At 39.0% G+C, this 23042-nt stretch overlaps 1 protein-coding gene across 1 annotated transcript in view; it reads right to left on the minus strand.

Moving 5' to 3' along the window:
- Nucleotides 1-8325: 8325 nt before the first annotated feature.
- Nucleotides 8326-23042, minus strand: part of CABCOCO1 (ciliary associated calcium binding coiled-coil 1) — a 56932-nt gene continuing 42215 nt past the window's right edge. Inside the window, exons 6-8 of the mRNA XM_040606689.1 lie at nt 12614-12736; nt 12082-12222; nt 8326-9386 (exon numbers count right to left, since the gene is read on the minus strand). Of these exons, the coding sequence (XP_040462623.1) occupies nt 9324-9386; nt 12082-12222; nt 12614-12736 (327 nt within the window). The 3' untranslated portion in view covers nt 8326-9323. The remainder of the gene's footprint in view (nt 9387-12081; nt 12223-12613; nt 12737-23042) is intronic.

Below are 23042 nucleotides of genomic sequence, written 5' to 3' on the forward strand. Positions count from 1 at the left end.
CTGTCAGCAGCTGGACATGATGGTTCCTGTAACCACCAGCCACCAGGTAAGAGTCAGTCCAGCTGCTGCTTCTGATTATTTTTTTTTAAACTAATAACAAATACACCACACACACAATGCACATACAACATACAAATGCAACAGCTGCTCTGCCTTAGAGTAACAAACCCAATTACTCCTAGGTATTCTTAGGAAATGGGAAAGCAATGTTCCCAAGGCTGACAGATTTCTGAAATTATCTTTCTTTCATGTATGCTCAGTTTAACTGGTATTTTAGTGAAATAACTCTAGCTTTATGCCAGCTGAAGAGAAAGTAGAAAGTAAATCAACAAGCTTTTTTTCGGACAGACTTCAGTATCTCAAAAAATTCACAACCAATGGAAATTTGCTGCAAGGCTGCACCCCTGTTACAAAAAGAACCAATTCAAACACCGCTACTACAACTTGGTGTGACTACAGCTGTTGCACAGCAAGCATATGTATGCTTGCATGTGTGTTTTGCCCTCTGTGAGGGCAAGCAAGAATAAAGCAGGTGATAATACATTGTGACCACCACCATGTCGTCCCCGTTATTTGTGCAGTATAAATGAGTTAGAGATGGATCAGGTGCCTTTGCATCTCATTCGCTAATTCCACTCAGAGCTGCATTTTGACATCATTTTTCACAATAACAGGAAAGAAGCTGGATACTCAGTTTATCTGTAAAGATGTGAATGGAAGTAAAATGCATTTGCAAGTTACGCATTTATTGGATCAAGTGAAATAAGGCATCAAGCCAGAATCTGATCTTGTTTGCCACTATGTAAACGATGAGTAAGTCGGCTAGGGTCAACAGAGCAGCAGCAGAGTCACATGAGTCACAGCACACTGCTCTTCGGAAAGATTGCTCCATGGCTAAATATACTATTACAGTCACTTCAAGAAAAGCTCTGCATAGAGTTCTAATAAATGCTGGCAGTGATGCTGAGCTCTGAGCAGTCATAAAGCCAAAAGGATGAACACGAATTAACAAGTGGCCTTAAAAACCTATTGAAGAGAATGGAAGTATTGTCCGCACCAGAACTGAAGAATCAGAACTTTGGTCATGAAAATCATGTCCTATTTATTTCGCCACCCACATTTAGCCACCTTTCAAATGGGTCTGGGGGAAAAAGAAGCAGAATAGAAAACAGAATTTTCTTCAGGCTCAAAGTGCAGAAAATACCGCTAAACTCAACAGACTAAGCTTGTGCAAGTTACTGCTCAACTATGTGACAACAGGGAGTTTGTTTCACTATAATTTTAACCAGGCTTGTCCCAGTAAATGATGCCTTGCTCCTCCCAGGGGAATGCCTTAAACGAACCTGCTGTTGTCAGTGAACAGGAACAGCCACGTCGACAGAAGCCAATCCAACACCCCAGCCTTGTGATCCAGCAAAAAGGTAATTCCAATAAATACCCTTTATATCTCCATCTGATACACACAGTGCTGAATCTGGAAAAGTGAGAGCTCAATAAACCATAAAAGAGATGCCCTTCGGTCTTTTCTTTTTTCAGCGGGCTCATAATTTAGTGCTATTACAACAATAGTTTTAGGTAACTACAATTGCTTATCAAATGTAGGTTTGCATTTTCTATCAACAAAGTACTGAATTAGAAGAGATTTCATAATTCCTTATGAATTGCTCTCCTACCTAGTCTTTCCACTGGAAGCCTGATTAAATGAGTATTATTTCTTCTTAAGTGGTTTTACAGGTCGTTTATCTTAGATTTATGAGTATCAACCTACTTTAGAAGGTATTAGATAGCTTTAACGTTTGACACGTATTCTCTAAATCATTTACAGTGCTCTCCATTTGCACTAGACGATCAGTAATCTTCTCAATATTAGGTTTTATTGACAATGCACCATATAGAGTCCTTATTATATGGTAATGATTTAAGATAGGTGCAAGATTGGAAACTAATAAATCCAAAAGCTCATTTTTGATTGTTGACACAGAGCTGAGGAATAATGTGCATCCATCTAAATCACTCTGTTTCTTAATAACGTCACACACATACATGTTTAACCTGTTAGGAGCAGAGTGCAGAGATGTGCAAGCAGATGCCAATTCCTGCTTTGAGCCTGACGGACTCGCACTTAAAGCTGTATTTACGCAGAGAAGACCACCAGTGGGTACGAGACTCCCCCATTGCATGGGAGCGCCTGCACCCACCTTGCACCGTGCAGTGGGTGCAGGTGATGGTGCAGCGGGGGCTCAGCCCAGGTCTCCTGGTTCCAGAGCGCTCATTCATGCCTCGCTCCAGCTGGCTCATCGCAGGCTGCCACTGCTGTCCAAGTCTGACAGCCTCAAGCAGCCCAAGCACGCCTCTGTTATACTTGAGTCACGCCAAGGTAAATACGCCTATTGAGATCAAGAAGCATTTTGCCTGAGCAGGGAGTTACTAAGACTGAGATTAAGGGCTTAAAAATCAGCCCCATAATTTATATTTGGGAGACGGTATCAAAAGCTGTCCTATATTACAAAGACATACCTTCATGTAGCCCTACACAATAATAATTTCACAGAAATATTGGCATTGATAGTAATTGAATTCAGTTGAATAATTGATTCAACTACTTCAATAGAAGATCAGCCCCCATATCTGTATTACTCACAGAAAATTGGAGTAGAAGAAAAAAAAATTAAAGTGAGAGTCTTTGGTAGCAAACGAACATCTCTCCACTGAGTTCTACAGAATTAAAGTCTCATCTGCAACCCTGTAATCCAAAGGCATGTCTTTGAAATGCAGTCAAGAGATCTGTATCAGTCCTGCTTTTATAGTACGTCATTGGAAATGGTTTCTGGGGCATCGGAGCTGCATGAACCGGCAATTTGTTAAGTTGAAATGTGACATTTCAACAAAAGGCTGGGATGATCTCAGAGTAAAACCAACACAAAATCTGAATCCTGCTTTTATCCCAACAGCCACATGGTAAGAAAACTCCTGTGAAAAACTGGTGTTAGCAGCAAAATTGTCCTGTGACAATTACACATGACTGTAATTTTGAACAGCAGGGAAGTAGAGTAAAGAGGTGGCTTTCCCTCACCTTGCTCATTCAGAAAAACAACCCCAAAATCCTTACTCAGGCTAGAGGCTTGGCAGGCTCCCTCAGCTGTCTACAAATGATTTAATAGCAGAGGAACTGGTGCTACTAAACACTGAGAACTCCAAACTCCAATCAAAATAAAACACCTCATTCAAAGCAACACAGTGAGCATCACTGTTACTTTGTCTTACTTCAGTAAGACCAGGTGCAGATTTGCTGGGGGAAGGGAGGAGGAAACAAAAAAAAGGAATTCTCCCAAATCAGGACTCCCCAGCACCGTACACACACTTCTGTCCTTGGCAGGAGGGAGCGCCTGCAGCCCCCCACCTGATAATGCGTTAGCAGGCGATTTACTAATGTGCTGTGAAATAGCAGAAATATCACAAGTTCTGTTTTTATTATTAGTGGAGCTAACTGCATCCTGCAATGCAGTATCTGTGTTTCTGTAAACTTGTTTCATTCACTCAGTTCCTAAATCAGCAAAATTTAGCAATCTTCAGCATGGCTTTGTGATGAGTGAATTTTCTTTTACTACTGTGAAGAAGGCAGGAGGTCAAGAAGGCTTGGGAAAGTTTGTTAGTATGATCTGTAATATGAATTTGGCAGAAGAGAAATTGAGAACATTTCTTTGGAAAACAATCAAAGGGCAAAGTTTTCCTGTTGGAGCTGCATGGTAATTCATGATTTATATGCTCCGAAAAAACTTGCTACTCTGACGATTAGGATAGCAAAATAGTCACTGTTTGCCTGGCAGACCAAAGATGGTCATTTTTCCTCCTTTTGTCAGTATCTTTCTGTGCAGGCAGGGCCACGCGTGTGCCCCTCGACACGCAAAGATTGAATGCTACATCTCTGCTCAGGAAGATTATAATCTAAATTAGATATGGCAAGAAATTAAATGACAACAAAGAACAGGGCAGATGGCAGAAATTTAGGCTTAGTCTTGCAGAGGATGACACACGCTTTCTTTTACCTGGATTTCAGCTGCTCCTGGTGTACATGAAAAGTCAGTGTCTTCATGGTTAATCACTTGCATCACCCCAACACACAGAAGCGACCAACAAAACTGAGGATCTTGAGAGCTTCTGAGGTGAGAAATCTTGAGTGTCCTGTATCCGTTCCAGCTGGGGTTAATCAGCAACGCAAAATTAAAGCATGGAACTTATTGCCATTGAATAGTGTGGTGGGCTGGAGTACAGCCGAGTTCAAAAAAGAGAAGACGTTCTTTAATGCCAACCCCCAGCTGGGTCTGGGCACGTACTTTGGCTCCACAAGTTTCTAAAGCACTTATCAATGGGAGGGTACGCCTTCATGTGGCAGATCTGTCAGGGTGCCCTGTTCCTGTACTCTTCCCTAAGCATCTCCCATAGCCAATGCCAAAAGAAGGACCCTGGGACACCTGGATCCTGCTCTGTCCAGACATGACATTTCTTACATTGTAATCAATGCAATCACAAAAACAGACTGTTTAGACAAGAAAATTGTCTTGGGTAGAGTTTAAAATATGTAAGATTCAAATTTTAAGAAAACTTTGTATAAGACATCTTCAGAAAGGGCTAAAAAGAGCTAAATGAAAACTTTGAACTATTAATATACACCAGCCTCAGTGGAGGGAGGCAAAATCCTGAGGCTGCCTTTGCTGTTACTGGAGGAACTGGCTCACCTAGAAGGTGCTTCAGAGCACCCTGCAGAGGCTCCCACCATGAATCACCATCTACATCGGCATCCTGAACTGATACAGCTCCAGGTGCCTTTTTCCAGGAACGAAGAAGTACCATACTCATTTTAGGTGAATAACTTTTACGGACCATTCTTCCTCGTACCCTCTAAACCATCTCCTTCTGCCAGGTCTCCCCTTTTGCTCCCCCTACCCCACCTGGCTGCGGTAACACCTTTTCCTTTTTTGTTCTTTGAATCTGCTGCATAAACATGAAAAAATATATATACAACCACCAGCAGGCCTAGGCAACACTGTGAGATCAGAATTCTGCACGAACACAAACCTCACGTTTAATGCAGTCTTTGTTGCCTCAGTGACGGCACAAGCTCTAAAGCAGCCTACTGTGGAAAAAGTCAGGTTGTTTTTATCCTGGAAATATTTTACATTCTGTTCTTCTGCAGTATTACTAATTCCAAACTCTGTTTAATGCTCTGCATCTGAATGGGACTCTCAATTACATGAGTCACTGCAACTATCCTTTGATTTTTTTTCTTTTTTTTTTTCTTTTTTTTTTTTTTTTTTTTGTCACGTACGTGTAATCTGAATCCCCAACTGCTGGAGCCTGAAGCTTGCTCTGCACACTCGCAGTGTCACAACAAAATGGCCTGAAATGCTACATTCAGTTTTGAGTTGCTTGTGGCAAGCAACGGTGCCCGCATGCTCTGTCACTGCTCTCCCTTCCTTGTGAACCGTGGTGGAGAAGTGGAGGTGATTTCATCTGGAACAGCCCCTCCCCAGACTGCCAGCGTACAGGAGGACGATGTGGCCGCACACTGCGGCAGGTATAACACCATCCTAGGGAGGGGAAAGAGGATGAATTTTCCACTTACCTACAGTACCTCTTGCTGCTGGTTGACATGCCGTACTGGCTGGTGCTAAGAGTACAAACATCCTTTTCACACCCCAGTAAATCTACAGGTGTTAGTGATGATTCTTTACCAGCCTTGCTACATACGTAATGTGCGTTAAAGTTCACCTGTCACATACACGCTGTACCATAAATAGGTGCAAGCTGCAGATGAGGGGGTACAGCTCATGTTAGCATCCACTCTTCTGAGCAGCTCTTTTCTACACACTTCTGGGTTAGCCCAGGATCAAACCTATGCTCTGGAGGCTTTTCAAGTAAGTAAAGTATACACATCTGGATTAATGTGTTTTGGTGGTCAGCTGAATCATGTGCTTAAGAACCTGATTTCAATGGACCAATGCTGACTGCACACATTTGTGGTCAGGTTGGCAGTGCAGGTTATTGAAGAAAACGTCGTCTTCTCACTTGTGAAAAGCTGAATTTGAAGCCTACGCACAGTGGCTTTTCTGGGAAAGCAAATTTTCTAGGAATGCCAGTTACAATTTTAGGAAGGAAACAATGTGGTAATTTTCAAATTCAAATCAGGTTTTGGCGCAGCAGAAGAGAAGCAAGGCTTGAGATGAAAAGGTCATGGCAAAACACTATGAAACAGGTAAAAAACTGTCTTCCCTTTTTGTCTTCCTTCCCATCTTTCTCAAGCCAGCTTCTTACTAGAAAAGCTGCTTTCCATCTCTTCTAAACTCCCATCACTTTGTCAGTATAATGCAGGAGAGCAGTGCCTGAAAATAGAGCTTTTATTTTACTAGAGGATAATTACTAGTTGTTCACTGTCTCATTATAAAATCCTAGTGAAGACCAGAGAATTTTAACATGAAGACGCTAAAAAGCATTGAAAACATACCTTATATAGGAAAACCTATACTGTTTCATCTGTCCTCTGTCCCCTGAAAACCCACCACTTCTCTGGCAGACAAGGTGGAACATAACACCTCTTTCCTTCCTTTCTGCAAGATCTGTCTGACTGAAGTTGAAAGCTCTGTAAGGTAGGAACCCATTAGGAACTACATTAAGTATGTGTACAGTAAAGAACTATGCTGCATCAACAGTGTTGCAACAACAACAACAACAACAAAAAATATCAAAGATTGTTATACCAAAGCCTCAACTGTAGGTCCCAGGAATGACAGTATAATTATTTTTAGAGATGACTATAGCAGTAACTCAACAAGACACGAGAGACCTGAGAAACAGCAAGCCTGATTTAAACCAATGGAAAAGCCAGGAATGCAGAATGGAGACTGTTCTTAATGCACCATATTGCATCTGAACATTTTGTTCCTACCCATCTATCCAAAGCATGACGTTTTGCATTTCATATTAACATTCTGAAGACATTAAAGGATTCTTCAATTTGATGTTCATATGCTGTGTCAGAACACACACTCTGACTGCTTAGAAAGATGTTATGTCTACCTTTTACTCATCTTCCCTTCTTCAGCCTCCTAACCATCCTCCCTCCCAATCCCAAAAAAATCCCTGGGGCTATTTTTATTGGTAGCATTACTTTGTTCAGCAGGATGATAGTTACAAATTTGGTTTGTGGGATTTGAACTTCACTTTGTATTTCTGCAATACCTCAGCTGGTATGCATATGTACTAAGGCTGAATGCTAACAAATCATTGCAGTAATACTTGATGTTCATATACAATTTCTCATCTTCAAAGCACTTTAAAATTTCCCAGAGGTTCTACAAAATCTGGGAGAGGGAGGAAGAGATATGGGCAAAAGCCTTTGTTTAGCATTGGTCTTAACATAAATCATAGTTAGTCCCTTTCTGCTTAGCGCTGTAGCTGGAATGTTGTAGTCTTCAGATTTAAGCCTGAAGTGCTAAACAATGCTAAATTGCCAAGAACACATTTTCACTAGAAAATATTTCAAATACTCTTTTTTTTTTTTTTTTTTGTTTCCTACGGACAGCTCTCTTTTGAAATTCTGTTCTCACCTTTGAGTTCAAAACCAGGGAAATGGGTGACATTAGCATAATGTGCTGGGAGATGAATTTATGTATCAAAATAAAGAACATTTTGATTTCAGAAAGTTTTGATAACAAAAAATCATATTTCAAAGCAATAAAACAACAAAGGACATAACCAGGAATCTTAACAATTTAAAAAGATCAAAATATTTTCAAAAGATTTTTTTAAAGGTGAAACAAATAATTCTTCATTAATTCCTTCAGTGTTCAAAGCAGAACAGTTAGCTTTTAGTAGCTGAAAGGAAGCTCTCACTTATTTGCTGGCCAGCACTGGGAAAAACAATCAAGAAAACTTGGAAGTGAATCATTACAGAGCTTACTTCTGATCGTGTACCAGGAGAAGAATTTTTCTCAACACAGCAGACCAAGTAAAATACTCTACCTGCTTAAATTTCAAACCACTGCTTTACCAGAGCTCCGTATCCACATCTGCCGTGCACTCTGAAGAGCGCACCCAGGCTATGGGTGCCCTGATGCAGCTGCTGGACATTGTCTTTAGCTGCGGGAATGCTCCTCGCTGACGTGCAGGCAATGCCCATGGTCACTTGTGGCTGCACGCTCAGGTCCCCGCACCAGCTGGGAGCACACCCCTGCAAGCCAGGCAGCACCAGGCAAGACCTTTTAGGAACTGTTTGAAGCTATTTTCTTTTTTACTGGGCTGAGTCTGGCTTGCAATCTTTTTCATTATCACCATAAAAAATGGGGATGAAATGAAACAAACCCTAACTTTTTACTTAGTGGGAAACAAATATGAAAGTGTAATGAATAAAACAGTCTATTTCTCCTGTATTCCACTAAACATGTAATCCAACCCAGACTTTACGCTTGACAGCATGACTTGTATTTAATGTGCTTTCTAGGGCAGAGTTCTGTAACACAACAATTAATACCGGCTCGATTTTGAAACATAGATGTTAAACCGGTTCTTCTGAGGTCATTCATTTGGTTAGATTCCTTTTGAGTTCAAAACTTTTCTATAATGTCTGACAAAACATGGAAACATTCTCAGATAAAAGGTTACATGCATTCCAGAAAAATCTCCCCTGAAATCTAAAGGAACTCTTCTTGGGAACACAAACTCTTCACTTATGCAATTTTAATATGGTGGAAATGAAGAATTGTAAGATATTAAATTTGTTTTAAAGCTTAGGAAGCAATTTAAAATGAAATAACATACATATTATCAATGAATAACTGCAGTGAAAAGTGTGTAATTACATGTTAATTAAATTCTCTCCTTATTATAGCTGCAGTGCCTAAAAATTATGTTTTCTCTTTATGTATTCTCCTTCTAGCAAAATTCCCTGAAAAGAAGCATAGGTGTAAAGCAGAAACTGTTAAATATTTCACAACTGGAAAAAGGAGAGAATGAAACTACGGTGAGTTTTTTTTTTTTAATTAGTATTTCTATTCAGATATAAACTGCACTTCAACATGTTTTAATTACATATCCTTCTGTTTATAATCTTCTACTTAAGCCTGAACTAAATAACAACACTGGCAGAACACAGTAAATTTGAGGAACTGGGATGAACTATTTCTAGGTAAATGTTAGCAGAACTATATTCCTTTATACAAAAATAATTACATTCAGGCAGGGAGCCAGCCCTCTGTGCACGCCATCCCCTACTGTCCAATTTCTCTAAAATTCAACGTCACCTTTCTTATCTGGCTATTTAGGAGGTTTTAATTTTCTGTTCTGAAGGTACAAGCTTCTTCTTGCCTTTGCAGCTTTTCATTTATGTCTGCCTGTAAAGAAAATCAGAAGAAAAAAGTGGTTATGATGCAGCTATCTTAGGCTGCACATTGTCTTTGTGGTTTTGACACACTGTAGTGCAGCAAGACAGACATTATCCTATACACCTTCCTGTTTTGCAGACATAACGGTGTTTCAGCCTGTACTTACATGATAACACTTTATCATATTACTGTGCACAACTCCGATGTATGGTATGTCTGCCGTGAACAGGAAGTGATCTGGGACAGCCATTTCTCATGTAACCTTGCCTTGGGAGATAGGCTAATTTGCCTGTATTCTCAGACAGCCTTTACCAATAAACACCAAATCAGAAAAATTGCTTTGGGATTTGGTTGTTGCCACTGTTTTCCTTTGCTGCAGATGTTTGTTCTCGCGTGTAATACATTTTACTGAAACATGGATGGAATTAGAAAGCATTACTGAAAATGAACAATAAAAAGACATATTTCTGTGATGTTGCTTGTCTGTCTTAATTACAAACACAATTCTGGAAATCCAGACTGCTGTAGACATTGAGTGTTTAATTTACAATGTAACATTTGTGGAGAAGGTGCAAGCGTTGTGACATATTCTGGTGAAATACTTGGCAATCATAATGCATAGCAATCTTTAATTCTATAGCATTTGGAAATGTAGGATCACTGGAAAAAATCCCACAAATACTGGAGTTTTATGGGGAATTTATGTCTATTTCTCCACATCAGCATTCATCACTGCAAAAATGCATGAGAAATGGAAGGACTACAATGACAGTCTTTCCAAGAGTTACAAAGTTTTGTTCCAAGAACTAGAACGGGCTCAAAGGTGTTTACAGACTCTACATAAACAGTTCCAAAACTTAAAGTTACATTCTTAATGGATTTCCTGTAATTTTGATGAAGTGAATGGATTTGGCCCAGAAAAGCTCTCAGTAACTTGTCATTCTAGGAACTTTTTGACATGCCAGTCCTAGAAATCCCTGCTAGTGTTATACTGTAACCTATCAATGGGTAACCACAGCTAAAGTGTTTTCACAGTTCTGAGTAGCTCAGATTAGCATCAAAAAGCTGGAATTTCTATCTCATCTTTGCATCTCTGGAGATGGCATTCACCATATTCAATCCATCCTCACATATCAACAAATATGTCCCTATCCCTTTAGATATAGGTATACTTAGTTGCTTTGCTGCAGAACACTGATCCTCCAGGATAATCCTCTCCCAGACACCCCAGCTGCCCTTTCTTCTCAGTTTTTACATCCCTCTGTCTCTGATTCTACCTTCAGTGAAAATCAGCTGCCACCATACTTCACGATGGCTCCTGTTGCGATCACTGAGTGTCAGCACTGTGATACCAGGCTAAGTTATTTTCTAGTCTCAAGTAGAGGAACAGCTGCCTTATGTTCCCTGGAGACAAAATGCAGATTGTGAAATCACAGTTCACACATAAAACCAAAATGGTATGAGTCTGACCATGTGTCAGGTAAAAATCTAACGATAAGATTCCTTTGGAGGTCAAGAAACAGAAATTGGGTGGAAAAGATACATCGGTGTAAGACTTTTAAAAACTAAAAGGAAATTATTTTCTGTGTATATAACCAGAGTTGCAAAAGAAGAAACAAAATGGGGAAGGATTTCTCTCATCCATGCAGTTTTTGTAAAGAAAAAAAGCTCTTAGTGCTGATGCAAACGAAACCAAGGTCACGCGAAAAGCAGGCATTCCATTTTTTCAGCGGGTAGGGACAGGAATTAAGACAACATAGGCCAGGCTCCCTCCTGTTTCTAAAGACATGTTGAAATGGAATATGAAAACAAATAGGTAGATCTAATGATGGCATCGTTATTCTAATTTATATTTCCCATTCATGCATAATCCACGTAAAGCAATTTACCAATATCACAGTTTTCACGTAACAGTAGATATTTAACAAACTGCTGCTCGGTCAACAACGTCCAGTGTGCTGTACCTAAAGTTTAAAGTGGTAATGCCACCTGGTTTTTGCAAACAACACCGAATTCCACTAGTTCCTTGGTGGAACCAAGTTCTAGCTGGTTTGCTTTCAATAATTTCACATGCTTGAGGGAGCAGTTTACAAAATAACAATGATCTACTCTGCTGGCTTTCCACATGTTTCAATTTACAGACCTCCCTGTAGAGAAGCAGATCGCCCTACAAGAAATTTAAGTCCACTGACAATACCTTCCTTCCATTTCATGAAGCCCACAGAACCACATACTGAAAGCTGATCTGTACCATTAAGGCAGCTTTTGTACAGTTTTGCACCTAGCAAATGAAGTCTACAATTGGCATAAAAGTGTTATTTCTTACAAAGATTGAAGGATGTGTAATGCAGATGCATCTAACAATTTATATTAAGCACACAGTGCATATGCTCCATCACAGCAGCTGATCCCGAACCCCTGAAAAGGAATTTTATCACTGACATCACTGAGAGCAGGATTTGGCCCATGTTTGTTAACACATAGTAATGCTGAAGATATATGTTGTTATATTACTGAATATTTTTTATCATATCACATGTAAGCTGACTAAACTAGGAGTTATTTATAGAGGCTAATTCACATTTTTACAGCATATGGATGTGCTTTTTGCCAGCTTTAGCATGAATACAGTTTATATTCATTAAGGCTGAGCTAGCTAAGTAACCATACACAGAATTAGTAAATCGCTTTCTAGCAATAGTACCTCAAGGTTGCCAATAATTCCATTTGGGATTTCACCCACTGCAGACTTCTGATCTTCAGCAGTGACACCAGCCACAGCATCTGCCTCGGAGGACTCTGCCTCTGGACAGGGCTCTTCCAGGTAACCCTCTTGGTCAGACCCCTAGCAGCAACCGACCACAAGAAACATGTGAGTTAGAACATCCTCCTGCTCTCTACAAGACCAAGCAGCACCAGCCCAAAGACATGCAGCAATGCATGAAGCCTGCTTTTGAGAACTCTTGCTGTGACAGAGACTGTCAGCGTCTCTCCAGGCAGATCCTGAGGTTATAAAGTTGCATGGGGTGAGAGCCCAGAGGTGCTGACTCAAAGAAACGTCCTCTGCTGACTGATTAATGCATTAAAAGCAATTTCATACAATCTTAGAAGAGAACGTATGCTATATTTTTGAGAATAAATGTCATTAGTGGCTGGGCTCCAATGGGAATAAACGAGTAGGAGGCTCATAGAAAAAGAGCTTTAAAAAAAACCAAGAAAAAGAACAAGTTCTATACCTTAGATTCTGCCTCTGCAGCTGTTGGTGATATTATGAATGATGAATAGATATCCGAAGGTATGCCTTCTTCCAGCAGAGCAGGGAAGGGGGGAACTGCAGGTTGGGCAAGTTCAATCGCATACTGTCAGTATTAAAAAAAAAAAAAAATAAAAGGAAAGAAAAAGCAAGTAATTCAGGTTTAATCATTGTTCAGAGGTTTATTGCAGATTTTTTAAAATAGAAATGAAATGGCTGGCAAACAACAAAAAACAATACCTTTTTTGTTACTATCCAGGTGCTCAGAACTGGAAAGCATACTGAAAATTATTATAGATCAGCTTTAATTTCTAGCTGCATCTCAAGGGGGCCTCTTTATAATACTTGGAAAGAACAGATGATTTTCATAATTTCATAACACTACAGCTTCTTACTCATGTGGATAATTAAGTTTAGCAAACACAGTGCTTAGGTAACATGCAGTCTTCCCAATGCAAATTTGTCACTTCTGAACAGGGATCTTGGTTGCATTTTGGAATTAGAGGGCCCAGCTGACCACTAGGTATTCTATCAAAGGAGTCACGTGGGGTAAAGTTGCAGTGACACTGCATCGAATAAGGCCGTAAGAAAAATATTTTAATATGTGACTATAATTTAAGAGTCTCTAATGGACCGAGTTTTGCTGCTTCATCAATTTGCTCCTCTTTCTCTTTCCTGTCAACATGGGAACCTCAGTGCTATTCTGCTGGCGTGTGAACTGTGGCTCCAGGAATGCTCTGACAAGGAAATGGCTTTCCCCACCCGGAGCAGCTGGATGCAGCACTTAATCCATGCTCAGGCTCTCACAAGTGATGCAGAAGACAGCCCTGTGCCCTCTAAAGGGACAAGTTTTTGTGTCTTTTTTTTTAAAAAAAAAGGATGACAAAGAACATACGTGCCAAACAGGGGGACAAAAGGCGTTTTTGGACAAGCAAGGAACAGGGTATAATACTAAAATGGTATGTTTGGGGCCGCTGCGATGGGAAGTGCCCGCTGAGAATACCAGGCAGATGTTCCAGTTCTGAGTCAGCTATTATAAACATGATTTTGCTTGGATGGTGTAAGTCAACTGCATTAATTCACATCAGCGTAATTGCAGCTCCTATAAATTAATTTCCTCATACCTTTGAAATCATAGCTAGCTTGATATTTGGTTTATTTAGTTACTTGCTACAGTTAAACATGCTGAAAATATTAAAGGTTCCATACATTTGCAAAAGTGATTGCAAAAATTGAAAATGAACAGGGAAACAGAGCCATTGTACTATATTGCATTAAAAAAAAATCTCTTTTGTAGTCCCAGAAGCTTTTCAGAAGCTATATTTGGACTTTGTCATTATCTTCAAGATTTCCTGTCATGTGTGAGCTCTCTAGAAAAGGTAGGCAGTATTAACCCATGTTTATAAGAACCCAAAAGGCTGACAGAAAGATTTCCAGAATGTCAGGAGAAATCCAGATTTTATAGATAAAGATTTCCTGTATCACTTGTGGCTCAAATTTTACAGTACTACTGCACTAAAGCCTACAGACTCACAAAAGGAATAATCAGAAGGTTTAGGTTTTGCATCAAAATGAAAAAGCCTTAAGCTGAGCTAAATGTTATTCTTTCTAATACAAAAAGAAGCTTTGTTTTCCAATTCTATTTTTTAAGCAAGAGCTCTTTTGATTTAGCAAATATTTCCATTTTCTGTGATTTCTTACCTGATATTTTCTTATTTTAAAATTAGCTGAATTGGATGTGAATTCACAATTACTTTCTGCTTCCTTAAAATAACATCTTTTGGTTAGTTGGTTAGCTATGCACTCAAAACATTTTCTTTGTTTAGATTAAATCATTATTCCATTTATTCCCTCCAGTCCAAATTAAAAAAAATATGAAGTAATGTAAAAAATCTAGACCAGGTTTTTAAAAATCAATTCCTGGGTGATCAAATACATTTTTGTAGCATGGATAAGGTTTTCAGAGGTTTTGTTTTAGAATAATATTTTTACTTCACTGCGTACTTTTAAAGAGAGCCATTCTTTACTCATCTGTTCCGTGTCTAATAATAACCCTTGGATCATTAAAAAATAACTAAATTACAGCAGAACTAGTCTCTTTAATGAGCCATAATAGTCTCAACATTCAGCCAAAAGTTTTTTTTTTTAAAAGACTGTGAAACTTCTGTGTAGAATATGAAGTATTTTGTTTAGTAATAATAAGTTTATGAGCAGTACCACAGTTTACAGCCAAAATATAGTGACCTAAAAATGCCATTCTGCATTGCTCCTTCCTATACATTGTGTCCTTAACAAGTCAGGGGAAAATTAGAACGAATGAATTGTGGCGAGAGCCTGAAGCCAACAAATGTATTTAAATGAATCCTTCTGATGCAATACTTTCCTTTAAAAAATACAACTAAGTCTTTGTATTTCCTTTGAACAAAACCTCATGTTTAATAGCACCAATGGCTCTGTAGTAAAATCTATTTAAAAACAGAGGAGACACAGTAAGTTTTATACAGTTACACTGGCTTTAAAAAATGTTGCTAGTTTCTGAAGTCTCAGTAAATTTATGGTGAATTACTTCCACTGACCTACATTAAAAAATTCATCCTCCCTTTTTTAATTCCTGAAGATTTGTCATTATGTGAGCGTTATTCACTATGACAAAGATGTATTACTCAAAATGTCCTCTTGAATCAATATAACTATCGAAATGTGAGAAACAGTTTGGCAAGATGATAATGCCTTAAAATTAATTGGCAATATTTTCCTGCACATTGCGGTCCAATGGGTCCAAGAGAATTCAAACATAAAGAAATCGTAAGGCAGTTGCACAAATGTAGATGGCATATCAGTGTCAGCTGCAGATAAAAGGATGCTCCAAAAGAGACTGGAGGGAGCAGAAGTTAAATACAATATTCTTATTAATTCCTAGGTGTGGTGGGGTGCCCAAAGGCCTCTTGAATCTGGACAGGTTAGAGCAGGCTAAAGGCTGCTCTAGCACCCAGCAGAAGTTAATGTGGTAAATATCCTTCAGTGTCACCTTTCTTTGCCACCCAGGTTGCACCAAGCCTCGGTGCAGTCACAGCTGAGGGCTGTAGCTGGTGTTCAAACATCATTCTCAACGTACAGCCCCACATCACAATCTTTCTCTGGAATTCTTTCTAGTAAAAGTGTGCATAAAGAGAGCCAAGTACAAAAAGTGTCATGTTGTTCTGTACGTAAACCCACATACTTCTTGTTGAGAGCTAGCAAATTACCTTTTTACAAATGTAGGCAGAGCAAAGACAATAAAATAGTATACAGGAAAATTTCTAAAACAGAATAATGGCAGGAAAGAAGATTGGTAAAGCATTCTAATAAATGAGTTCCACAGATGTGGTACTTATTATACAATTAGCTTTGCATAACTTACCAATATACCATTACATTTTCTCCCAGATGTTATCTGTTACTTAAATTCATTTTGCTTAAGTTACTATTATTGCAGGTTTTATGCACACTGTATTTTATTATTTAAGTTTCTGTGGCATAAAACAAGCCCTGGCTGATAGCATTACTTTTAATAATATATGTAAAAGGTTTTAGTATTATACAAATGGCTGCTGGGTATATCTTAATAGTCATAGCACAGAACGTCTGCTCTCAAAATATTATGTAGATTAAACCCAGCTATTTACTTACACTCTAATTCAAGTTATTGGAAAGATTTGCAGTATTTATGTATGTGGTATGAAGGGAAACAATCTATTCTGGGAATAAATATCAGAGTTTGTAAATTAGCAAAGCTAAGGTCAAGGTCAGTTTGGATTTACTAACATACTTGCTGAAAACTAGAATTTGTAGTTTATGCTTATTTCATAAATGAGAAAAGAGACTGAGGGGGTGGTGCACGTGCCTCTTTGATACAAGGCTTTGTATCACAGAAACATTTAAAAACCACCTTTTAGCTTAATATTGTCTGAAATTCCATACTCCTCTCCACAAAGTCCTAACATAAATTCTCTGTGGCTAATCTTAGCAAACACAGGAAAATAATTATTTATAAGGATTGGAAATAATACCCCACATTCTGGATGGACCAATTCTAAAGCCTTGTAACATCATTCAAAGCCTTTCAATGGCCTTTCAATGGATATGGATTTGATTTTATATGAATGACAGATGCATTTAAAAAAAAAGTGTTCTTTGTGTGTTGTTCTCTATATTTGTATCTTCTGTTGGGTTTTTAATTGCATGCCACAGGACCTTATGCTACCAGAGACCTGCAAAGACTTCTTTCTCATATATATGTGAGATTTGCTATGAAACAAAATATTTAACACAGAATTTACATTAGTTTGCCATTCATGCTAAGCATGCCCAGCTGCACACCTACAAATGTGCTGAATTTCAGTTGCTGGAATAAAAGGCATTTACAAGATATGGTTTGTTAGCTGCCTGTATTTCATGTGGTTGAATTGGAATGAATAACTAATGGACAGAGATGCACTGTCTCACGCTAACTCAAACTAGCCTGCCCTTTTTTTCCCCCCCTCTGCTTTTTAACCTGCCAACATATGCAAACACAACAAATCCACCCTACCTGCCTTCTGAGGCATCACCCACCAGCATTCCCAGCTGCTGATAGCTCTACAAATATGTTTGCCATCCTATTTTGCAGCAGTGTTACACACAAGGTCTGAAGGACTGGAGGATATGATGAAGCACTCAAAAACTTAATCCAGATATATGATCTGTGCAGTGTGACTAAGATGGCAGAGCTTCCTTCTGACGCCTTCACTGTGCACATTTGTATTAATATTTAAAGTAGAATTAAGATCAATGAGGGACTAAACTTGGCCTCTGAAGTATGTTCCCCAGTTGCTAATGATGCACATGGAAATTCTGTGTGCATGTTCCCGGGCAGGAGTTTTCAAACCACTGTTTCTTAAACGAGACAAAAGTTCAGTAAGTCAAAGGTATACTTTATGCTCTTTTTCCTCATTTCATAATTCAAGTTAATATGTTTTAAAGAGAGTTTTCCATGTTTCTGAGCTGAGATGTGAATCAACTTGGTTGACAATACGTCAGTAATTAATCTAGTCTGAAATAGCCATCTGAAGCAATTTGGTGCCTACATTGACAAAACAGGATCTACTCCTCCCCCCAGGAAGCTGTAAATCAGTCAGTGACATCTGGCCTCAAGGACATCAGAGTCATCTGAAATGTGGTAATTTATATTAATGAACATCAATATTAATTTTTAAATAAAAAGAATTTGCTACTGCCATTATGTTTACATATGGAATATTATTTATAGCTTGTGTTCCTCCTTTCCTACATTTTGCCCATAAATTACTGTAAGGAAACACTGTCACAGTTATAAATATTTTTCCTTGGAGTTAAAGCTTTTACATATCCTCTTACTGTTTTCAGTAACTATATGAGGGCAACAACCAGGATTTTCTTGCTACTCCAGGAACTGCTGCCAATTTTAATGCTCGACTGAGTAGAAAAGGGTGCTTCTACAAAAACAACCAAAGCCTTCCTCTCTAGAGATACCTTAATGCAGAATGCCTTTAATACCTAGATGCTGTAAGAATATCCTAACATACCAGAAAAAAAATAATACTGATTTTACTGAGCTACAGTCATCTACTTCTGCTTTTATCAAGCTTCCAATTATTACTGCCAATTCACAGATTATTTAGAAAGACAAAATAAGAGACATCCAAAAAACAAAATCCCCAGTTGGCTTTCATGCTGAGGACACATCGCTAAATGATTCACCTTGGAATGGTCACTCTAAATTCACATTGTGTTTAGCATTGCCAAATCTCCTAGAGTTACGAGATTACAAGAGAATCTCAGCTTTCATTTAAAAATAAAGTTAGTGTCTAGCTCTTATGGTTGCAGAGGAAAGATTGAAAACATAAATCTTGAAAGCTCAAAAACTAGACTGCAAGCAAAATGAACCAATCAACAGTTATTTTTAAGCAGCTCTCATGATTTTTTGGGATCTGTCTCACTATTTTAAATGCTTGAGGTTAACAAAACCCTTTTAAACCAATGCATACAGATTTTGAGGAGGGGTGAAGGATTCTTTTTTAGTAGCTGAAAGTACAACCCTTGCCTGTCAGGACTCTGAAGTGCCACCCCCCCGCATTCCGCTTCAAGGGCACCCGTCAAACAAGCAAAGAGCAGGCAGCTCCTATTCTGGCTGTACCGTTATACTCAACAGGGATCCAAATCCATTAAAAAAACCCCCCAAAACACAAGAACCTTTCCCACAGTGACCACCTACCTGCATCTACAAGTACTTAAAAAAAAGTAAGGCTTTTATTTAGTTAGTGATGTGATCACATTAGAAAACCGTAAAATTAGGTTCTATTGAACCCAGTGCTCAACAGGCAGCCCAATATTTTGGTGGCATTCACCTTACTATGCCAGAGCATCACATTTCCTTGTTGCACATCTCTCTTTCTAAATCATTTATTTAGGAAAGATCTGACGTGAATGCTGAAAACATGATGATAAAAATGTGAAAGCATACTCAGCCAAGTGCATTTTGGTACCTCTTTCTGGGAGGAGGCTTCATACATTTTCTAAAGACTCACTTATGTCCTCAGAAAATCAGTTTGCATGAGAGCATGCGCCTTTGGCAACGAAATGGCCTATAAGAATTAAATTGCTTAGAGGGATGGTATTCATCACACCTGCTTTAGGGGCTTAGTCAACCCCCAAAACCCCTCCTTGCAGTAAGCGCAAAGACAACTGCATCTCCTGAGAGACTGTCAGGACGAATAAGATAAACTAAGAACCTAACAATGTTGCTTAATAATATGCTTAATATACCTGCCCTGGACCACAGCAAGCAGAGCCTATTACCTCTTCCATTGACTATACAGGGAAGCTAGGAAAGCTGGGTTCCTCACTCAGGCTGCCTGGTTTGCCTGGTGCTGGGAAATATGAAATATTCCCTTTTTTATTCAAAGGACCACTGTAGAAACTCAGCGGGCATTAACAGCACCACACGTTTCTCCTGCAGCCCTGAGCATGTACGGTAAAAGTCAGACAGCTGTTGGCACTATCCCGGGCTGTTTTTTCCAGGTGTTGCATCTGAGATGCAGCAACGTCTCACCAACTATTACTGTTCCACAGGGCTTTAGGTCAGCCCTAAGAGTGCCAACAAAATGCTAATGTAGACATGCTTATCCCCAGCATGTATGTTTATCTCTGGCATGTCTCAGGCTGTGTACACATCAGCCAGTGCAGGCACGTGCCCAGGGAGCTGTGTTTTACCCTACCAGATTTCTCTCAGTTCAGCAAGCACAGTCTTCAGGCTTTATCTAAACATGAATACCACGTACATGCAAGAAAGGCACCAAGAAGATTCCCCCCAAAAGCTGGAAAACATTACAAGAAACTTTGGAAACAAAAAGGGTTCAAGAAGTGATTGGGAGCTTCTGCTGAGACACTCTGACAGCAGAAGAATAATGTTTTGCTGTTGATATAGTAATGTGTAACCACTGCCTCAAGTTGGACAGAGGTCCCTCCTCCTGCCTTTGTCTATTGGCACTCTTGAACAGCATTCCCTTCCCTTTTTACACATTTCCTCTGAAATCAACGTTTTTTCCATGCAAGACTGGCCATGGGAAAGCCCCTCGCACAACTGCCCCATGCTCTGTACATTCCCGCACCACCAAACGACAAAGGAACAAGCTCTTTCTAAACTCTTCTCAGTCATCAGGTGCATTAGATGTGAATAGGCTTGTCTATATTGATTCACCTCTAGCTGATGTTACAGAAAAAAAATCTGCTCTAACATTTAAAAGGTTGCATTAAAAAAAAAACAAACAAAAACCAAACCACTAAAGAATATTGATTCTGAGCTAAGAGGGAAAAAAAAAATTGCTCACACAATTTAAAAACTACAATATAGATTTTTTTTGGAATATGCTACATTAGAAAACTTTTCAGGATATACGGTCACATAAAAATGGGAAACTTGTGTTCTTTGTTATTAGACCTAAAACATAAAGTCTTTGCTTGAGTGTATAAGTTTCTGTTAAAACAACAATTTGTCCCGTGGACTGTAAATTCAATTACTGTTTTTATTGGAATCACATTTTGCTTTGGAAACAATCATGCAGAAAAACAACCAATAACAGACATCTTAAAAACATCTCAAAACAGGCATGGCTCTGAGAATAAATCAGTTATGGTAATTCTTCCACCGTGAACTGCAATGTTTTTAAAATCCATTTCCATATTTTTAATTAACACCTAGTTCAAAAAAAAATATCTTACTGTAGGTCATTTTAATCACAAATTGGGAAAACAAATTTATTTTATCAGAAAATTGACTCAACACTGTTTTAGGGACTTATTTTTCATGTTTTTATCATCAAAATTAAGTTATTAACATACATTTCTCAATTTTGGAATGCAGAAGTAAACCAATTTTTCTCTCAAATTTCAGAGTTACAGTTTTCAGTCACCACTCCATGTAAAACTAGTCTGCTTTAACACCAGAATATTTGATCAGTACACCCAAAACCCCACATCAAAGCTATCAGTACTTCTTTACAACTGCATTTCTATATAACTTGAATCTACAATATTCTAACCATCGCCTGTTAGTCAAAAGAAACCATCACTTCCTTATGTGACACTTGAATTTCATTCCCCATTGTAAACAGGCTCTCCTTATTACAGTACATGCTCATAAATCTGTTTATACTGGATCTCAGCTTGAATGCTGGGGTTATTTTAACTCTATCTTATAATACTGTCATTCACATCAAATAAAAATGCAGTTGTGGATAGGGGCAGGGTTAGCCTGGTGAACGCAAGAGTTAAAGCTTTGTTTCAGCATAGCTTGGCTTGGTGGGTGATTTGAAATCTAGTAAGTTTCCTCTTGGTCAAGTGCCAAAGCCAACCACACCTTGGATGATGTGAGGTTGTTTTTGAGAAGGTAACATCTTAAAGATTGTCTCCTCCCACTCTGACTTGGAAGGTTTCTGAGAAGAGTCATTTCCATTTCTGTTGGGGCATGAAATGGTTTCTGGAGAAAAAGCACATGAATCTCACTCTGCTTTGACTTGTTAGGAAGCTCATGACAAATCATATAATCCAATGTGGATATTTCAAAATTTATTTAAAAAAAGCATGAGAAGAAACAAGCACTTCTACTGAATAATTTCTCCCCAGATTAAAAAAAACAACACCCAACCAACAAATCAACACTCACTTAACTCCTTATCCCTTATAAACTCTTAAGTTAACTTCATCTTTTAGAATATTACCACACACACAAGCAACAAAACCAATAAAAATCTGCCATTTTTTCAAAGAAGGCTTCCACAATCACACAGAATTTTAACACTAGTCAGAATCCAGAGCAAATGCTTCAAACTTTGAAGCGAAAATCTTCAGTCGGCTACAGAATAAGTGAATACGAAGGGTACTGGGTTGGATTGTACACTACTGGCTTTCCTCTCCTCCCCTTGTGTTTTGTCTTTTTAAGAAACGGTTCTACAAAAGTAGGCAAAGACAATGTGATCATAAAGTTTGCACAGTTTGCCTGATGAGATAAAGACAATGTGTCAGCTTTTGATGGAAAAAAACCTAAAGCAATGATGTCAAGGGTTTTATCTATTTATTCCTTTTAGCAGCACCTTTTCCCTGGCAGCTTTCCTAAAGAGCAACATCATAAGTACCTAGAGGGAGCAAATGCCAAACAGCAGCACCTTCTCTTAAGAATGCACAGCTATACCCAGAAACATGACATTCCCTGCTCTGAAGCTGCTGTCTTTCGCTCTAACCCTCAGAAGAAAACACCTATCAGGAATATCAAATGTGTCTGGATTGCCAGTTGAGGAGAGGGTAGAAAAATTGCTAATGGCTGGAAAGCTCAGCTGGCAATGGAAAGAAAGGCAGAGTGGAATTAAATTGGTCCTGTGGAAAGAGAGATTTGTTCAGCAGCTCAGGGAAAAGCGTGGGTCAATGTGCAGAGAAAGAGAGCAGGAGCAATGGGAAGTAGCTAAGAACAGAGTCTGATGTCTCACGTGCAGAGGAGAGGCAGTGAGGCTGAACAGATCCGTCTTCACTACACCGGTAGCAGAACGCAGTGCTGAACTGTACGCTTAATTATTCTCATCTCAAGCTCCCCTTTGGCCCCAACCGCCGAGCACACCAGTCTGCATGAAGCAGCTGAAAGTCTAGTGTGGCTCCAGCAGTACCTCTTGTCACCAAACCAAGATTTTAACTGCCTTTTCCAATAGATTCATAATCCAAAGATCATGTCAAAGATGGCACTCTAAAGACTTCTGGAGCTGGGCCCTATTCACTTCCTTATCTACGTCAGACTTTCCCTCTGATAATCCCTTTCTCCATGCAGGCAAAATATCATGTATCCTGGTCCTCCTGTCATATAAGTCTTT

The sequence above is a fragment of the Falco naumanni genome, chromosome 9, assembly GCF_017639655.2.
Source record: "Falco naumanni isolate bFalNau1 chromosome 9, bFalNau1.pat, whole genome shotgun sequence".
In the NCBI taxonomy this organism is placed as follows: domain Eukaryota; kingdom Metazoa; phylum Chordata; class Aves; order Falconiformes; family Falconidae; genus Falco; species Falco naumanni.